Source organism: Bremia lactucae, linkage group LG1 (assembly GCF_004359215.1).
Source record: "Bremia lactucae strain SF5 linkage group LG1, whole genome shotgun sequence".
Lineage (NCBI taxonomy): Eukaryota > Oomycota > Peronosporomycetes > Peronosporales > Peronosporaceae > Bremia > Bremia lactucae.
Window position 1 is genome coordinate 15,681,997 of NC_090610.1, and position 5,920 is coordinate 15,687,916.

At 45.5% G+C, this 5,920-nt stretch overlaps 1 protein-coding gene across 1 annotated transcript; it reads left to right on the top strand.

Annotated features, from left to right (window-relative positions):
• Window positions 1–2,183: 2,183 nt before the first annotated feature.
• Window positions 2,184–2,636, top strand: CCR75_009795 (uncharacterized protein; the record flags this gene model as incomplete). Its single annotated transcript, XM_067967833.1, has 1 exon — window positions 2,184–2,636. One exon carries the CDS (start codon window positions 2,184–2,186, stop codon window positions 2,634–2,636), a length of 453 nt encoding a protein of 150 aa, XP_067815267.1.
• Window positions 2,637–5,920: the final 3,284 nt, after the last annotated feature.

The window sequence follows — 5,920 nt, forward strand, 5'->3', positions numbered from 1 at the left end:
AGAGGGTTAAATGAAAACTGTATTAATATAATTAAGTATCTCTTCTTTCTATCTGTTACTCTAACTTAATTATAAACTAATACTAAACGTGCAATTGAAATCTTATCTAATCTTATCTTATCTTATCTTATCTGTCTCTCTCTTTTGTTTACATCTACAGTTGATAAGTCTGCGGGATAAATAGATATAATGGCCTATACCTATTTATGGATAAGATTTCTTAACATTACTATTTAAAGTAATATCCTCCAATATTATCTACCTTTTAGATAATATATTTATTAACAACCTTTAAGTGTTAGTTTCATGTAACGATACACCGTTACAATAGTGAATGTTGGTTAGGGGGGGTGTCCCGTTACACAAATATTATTTCCTATGAGATGAAATAAATAAAGAAGTAAAAATATTATCTTGATTAATTTCAAATTTAATAGTGCCAATATTACTAAATTTTGTAATGTTGAGGCAATAAGACGTTATTAGCTCTATTGATTGGTTGATTGAAGCTTCAATTAATCCCGCCAATCGTTGTAACAGGTGCGCAAGGAGGTGCCATACTTAGTGAGTTATCAACATAATGAGTTTAGTAGTAAATTCAAGATCGTCACGTAGGAAACTATATTAATACATTTTTACTTTCTCTTTTCTAAATAAAGCCTTCTACGACTCTACCGAATTATTTCGTCTGCTTAAATAAAATTGTGAATACACCAATTCAATTGCAGTTAATTTTAGTTTTTATGAATTGTATATTCCACGCATGGTGTCATATTCGGTAAAAACTTGACGGTTACAGTGTATCACTATTACATAGCCGCTATTCATCACTCACCATTATAAACAATTAAACAAACGCAAAATTAAAATTGCAAATGCGCTAAAAGGCAGCCATTTACAAATCTGATTTTAGTTTTTACTGTATTAAGGTTGACTTCGCCGTCATTATCTCCATATACTGGTACCTTTCCCTTACTGTGGTCAAGATGGGCCAGTACTGGCTTCTGACCGAATATTTTAAGACAGCTTTATCCACACCTCCAGCCAATTTCCTATATTTGTGAAAGCCGATTTTGAGGAGTTGGGGGTCCACGGTTTCGTCGTTTCAGGCCGTGTTGGGCCTGTTTCATACTGGAAACATGATGTTAACTTCCAAGCCACCATCCCCTGAGTCAGTCGTAATATATTTGACTACAAATGATTAGGTAGCTATAGAGTGGCAAACGCTTCTTCCGGATGTCGCAAACGTCAATGCTGTAAGTATCACTTATAACTGCAGAAAAAAGAATACGGCGAAACAGATTATAAATAATGGGCAAGAGTTCAAGCACGTGTCGGAATGAATCAGGTTAAGTACCCTTTGCGGATAGGTCCATGACATTACGATCCATAAGCGAAATATGGTCGCACCTACCATAAGGTGATCTGACGGATGTGCTGTATTGTGACGACAGAACTGAGTAAGGCAAACATTAGGCAAATGTGCGAACACCAATTGTCACATCTATTTCTTCTTAGGTCAGTGCGTACTACGGCAATCCATAATTAATTCGATCTCTCGATTTGATCTCCATAAACTTGCTGCTAGGACTGTGAATCCTCGACAAGTTTGATTAAAGATGATATAATCTGTCGCGATCATTGTCTCTTTGCGCTATCCTGGAGAGCAAGCAATTTCTTTTCAGGTAGCAACCTCGTTGTATTGTCGGTAGCCTCCGGCTGCTTCTTAAATTTTAGTTGTATGAGCTCTCCGTTGATAAGAAATTGTTGTAGCAACAATTTTATCGTGGGTAAACTGGACAAATATTTAGCGTAACACGCGACTTTTTGATAGAAAGTGTCGATGAAGAAGCTCTAATGTCGAGCAATGCGACACGATGACGTACATACGACATTATTACTACTTTAAATATGACAAAGGTCCTACTGTACACATACAATAGATCCAGTGCTGTTAGCATTAAAGCTGAGCTGGATGGACATTCATTCACCTGCAAGGAATGAGATAGAAAGGGTCCAGCCTTACCAGGTTAAAATTTGTTCAGGATGCGAAGGGCTCGGCTCTTTATGTGTCAGATACTGCTATACTTAAAATCAGGCCCATTTCAATAAACCAAAATTGAATTATTTCACTCTCCAACTTGCAGAGCAATTCTAACACAAGCGCTCCCAAACCGAGTAAAATGTTGAAAGCGCTGGTCGCTTTTTCTATAGGGACCCTTGTCGGTTTGGCTAATGCTGATTCGGGCCTTGATATGCTCGTTGCTATCAACGCCGTCCGTGCGGATACAGTAAGCTTACTGTGCAGGCACAGTGAGCTGGATTATGCTGCCCGGTTGCTTGCAGTCTACCTGTCCGAGACAAGAATTAATGAAGAGACAGCCTCAAAGATGCCTGGTCTGGAAAACCGAATCAAAAAGCAGACGTTAGTTGTGACCAATCCGGACGAGATCTATGGCGTGGGCATGACCACTGCGGATTCAATGGTGGGGTCGTGGAAGAATAACTTTAACGCGGTTATCACTGGAAACTTTACTTTCATTGGAGTTGGACACGTAATCAATCCGGATTCCGAATTCGTAAACTACTGGGTAGTTACTTTTGCGACAATCCAGAACGAGGCCTGCAATAAGTAGACGGTTTACCGCATGTTCAAACTATCATTGAAAGAGTGCATCTGAGAATTGTTTTGTTGAGCAAAGCTAATTAACGCACAATAGCAAAGTTGCAGAGGGAGTGCAATGCTACAACTTTAATACGTAGAGATTGAATCATTTCGTTCCTATAGATTCATCTTCACTTCACGCTAACAATTCAAAGGTATAGGAGACGTTAGTTAGGTTATAGCTAACTGAAGAGTTTTAAACCGTTTGTGCTTAGCGTCACTCTCAATTGTCATTTAGTCGTCTACAAATCGAGACATCTCCATTTTATTTTTTAGCGTGGTATCATAGCTTTATCGGGCTAAAGTTGCCCTAATGTCACACAGTCCCCGTTAAGAACACTTAGTGCACTTAAGGGGATGGTCAATTACTAAATAATAGTGATTAGACCCAGAACTCGGGTGTAGTGCACATTTGTGACCAACCCTTGCGTATGTGATGCACATGGGTGCATTCACATTAGGAGGGATGATGCCCAGCGTCATCCGTGATGACGGCTAGCGTCATCCGTTACGCGAGGTATCTAGAAGGATACGCTCGCAATTTATATTAAGTGTTATCTATAGAGATGACATGTTAACTGGTAAAAATATGTATTTATATTTGATACGATTGAATATAAAAGGCTTCCGGCACAGCATAATTGTCTTCAATGATGGCATTGTGACATCCATCAGTCTGGAAACTCCTTTCTGCCGAATTACCGCTCCCGTGACGACTCTTAAACCAGAGTACTTAGTGCGTTGGGTGAGGCCGCTAACGCGCCCACCAAAACTACCTCACTGCACGCAAGAATAGCTGGTTTAACCGCTTCCTCGCTGTGCTAGGGTGTGTCTCTAAGTAAAGCGTACCGCATTACGACGTGCCCACCTACACTTGGTAGCGCTTGAAATTCTTCCCATGACCCGCTTCTCTGCATGTGTACGTCAGGATGAGCTTTAATATTGATTGGTTTCATTTCCTCCACCTCTCCGAACATCATCGAGAGGTGGCAGGGCAAATGGCGCAGACTTGGTGAACAAGCCCTGCCCAGGCTCCTGGGCAGTCCTCCTGAGCAGTATGTTGCTTAGTTGGAGCAATTTGAGGCATTTGTGCTCGGACAGCGGAGAGCCGCGTCCGAGGTACAGAGCCATGCTGCGGCGTAGTCTGTCAATCAGAGTCAGGATGAGCTGAGGCATGAGCAGGCTCGGAGCGAGGCTATCAGCAGGACTAATGAGATGCTCTCTGCTCGGCCGCATCAGCCGACGCCCATTCGGATGGACCCGCCCAAATTCGATGGAGCTGCGGCGCACACGATTTTCCACTGGCTTTTAGCCGTAGAGCAATGCGGTGTCGCGCAGCTCATCGAGGACGACACCCGGATGGTATCGTACGCCATGTCGCACCTGCACGGTAAGGCCTCAGAGTGGGCTTAATCGGCGCTTATGGCGGACAGAAAGGCGTTCCCTACATTAACGATCTTCAAGGAAAAGATTCGCGCCATGTACCAGCCGACGAACAACGAAGTGTTGCTACAGGCGCGCTTCTTTGGAGCGCGACAGGCGAAGCGATCTCTGCAAGAGTATGTGCAAGAGATGCGCTCGCTGTCGGCGTCCATTACCGTAGCTCCGATTCCGGAGCACATTAAAGTGCCCACGTTTATGAACGGACTACGGCATGGCCCATCGCGACAGGCCTTTTCAGAAAGGTGCCGTCGACGATATAAGAGACAAATTCAAATTGCCTTGGTGAGGAGCAATCCTACAGCAGTGCCTCGGCGACTGCTTGGTATAAGTCGTCGGCCGAGAGGTCAGATGCCACTCCCATGGAGTTGGGCAATGCAGACGTTGTCTGTTATCAATGCGGCAAGCGCGGCCATATGATGGCTCGCTGCTATGCCAGGGTCCCTGCTGGGGCGAAGACGCCCAGCAAGAGGACTCCATACCAATGGGCGATGGCAACAAGAGCGATGGCAACAACCAGCCTGCGAGACGCATGAGGTCTGCATCGACCACTGAGGGGTCGGGAAATGCAGGAGCGCAGTAGGGGCGGAATGCCCTACTGACGCGGACTCTTACCCCTAAGTTCAGAGTTGTGGAACAAATGAGTAACATAGTCCCTGAGGTCTCGAAATTTCGGACCTCAACCCTGCTGGTCTATAGCGCTCATGCAAGAGGCTATGGTGAGGTGATGGGTGATAGACTGGCGTACATGCACAGTTGCGAACTCTACGCAGGACACCGGAACGGATGTGCTCCTGCGAGAGGCGTACGCAACTGATGTCGTGTCAAACACAGTTGAGGGTGCGTTGACGGGATGTCAAACGTCACCAATTTCTTCCCAGCACGTGGAGACTGAGTAGAGAAAAGGACGATGACAAGTTGTCATGCGTCCGAATGTCCTGAACAGATCCGAGAGCCTGTGGCAGTAGACGTCGAGCTGACAGGAAGTCATGCGTCGCATAAACCGGCACAGTGCCTAGAGCCTGGTGCGGTTGGAAGGGTTGCGTTAGCCAAGAGTGAAACGGCACCCGCTTCCCAGAAAAAGGTCGTGAAGACTCGAAGAACGAGTACCCGACAGATTAGGACGATCAATGGCACGTCTAAACGAGTAATTTTTGGATCAGTCTCTAATAAAGTTGACGGGCCTTCGAACGAGGTGTTCGAGGCCGTCAAAGACGAAATTGCGGAGGCGTCCTCAGTTGAGGTGCTTCGGCAAGTCTTCAAATCTGCCGAGGAGATAGTAAATCTCCCGGAGATGTCGTGGGATATGTTCCTTGCCGAATTAACGGAAGGAAAGATCCACGAAATAGTCGCAGCAGTTCCAGAAGAGAACTTGGTGGACTGTTGCTCGTCGTCCACAATGGACGAGAGCGTCCTAGAAACGGACAAAAAGAAGCGGTACGCTGCTCAAGGCTGGGATGCCTTGAGAGACAGTCCGTTCTTTGAGGTTCTGTGGAAACATCGTGATGTGTTCCCAGAAGAAGTGCCGAGCCGCCTACCAGCAGATAGGGGCATCGGGCACGAGATAGACCTCGAACCTGGCACCAAGTATTGTGTGACCAGGCAATGGCCGTTGCCGAAAGAACAAGTCGATTATATCGATGAGTTCTTCGACAAACGAGCCAAGGCGGGACATGTGCGTGAGAGCAAATCGCCTCACTGCAGCCCGACCTTTTGTGTGCGTAAAGCCACAGGTGGATGGCGCGTGGTTCATGCTTATAATAAGCTGAACACGGCGACCATACCGGCGCAAACGCCAATCCCGCGGAAAGATGT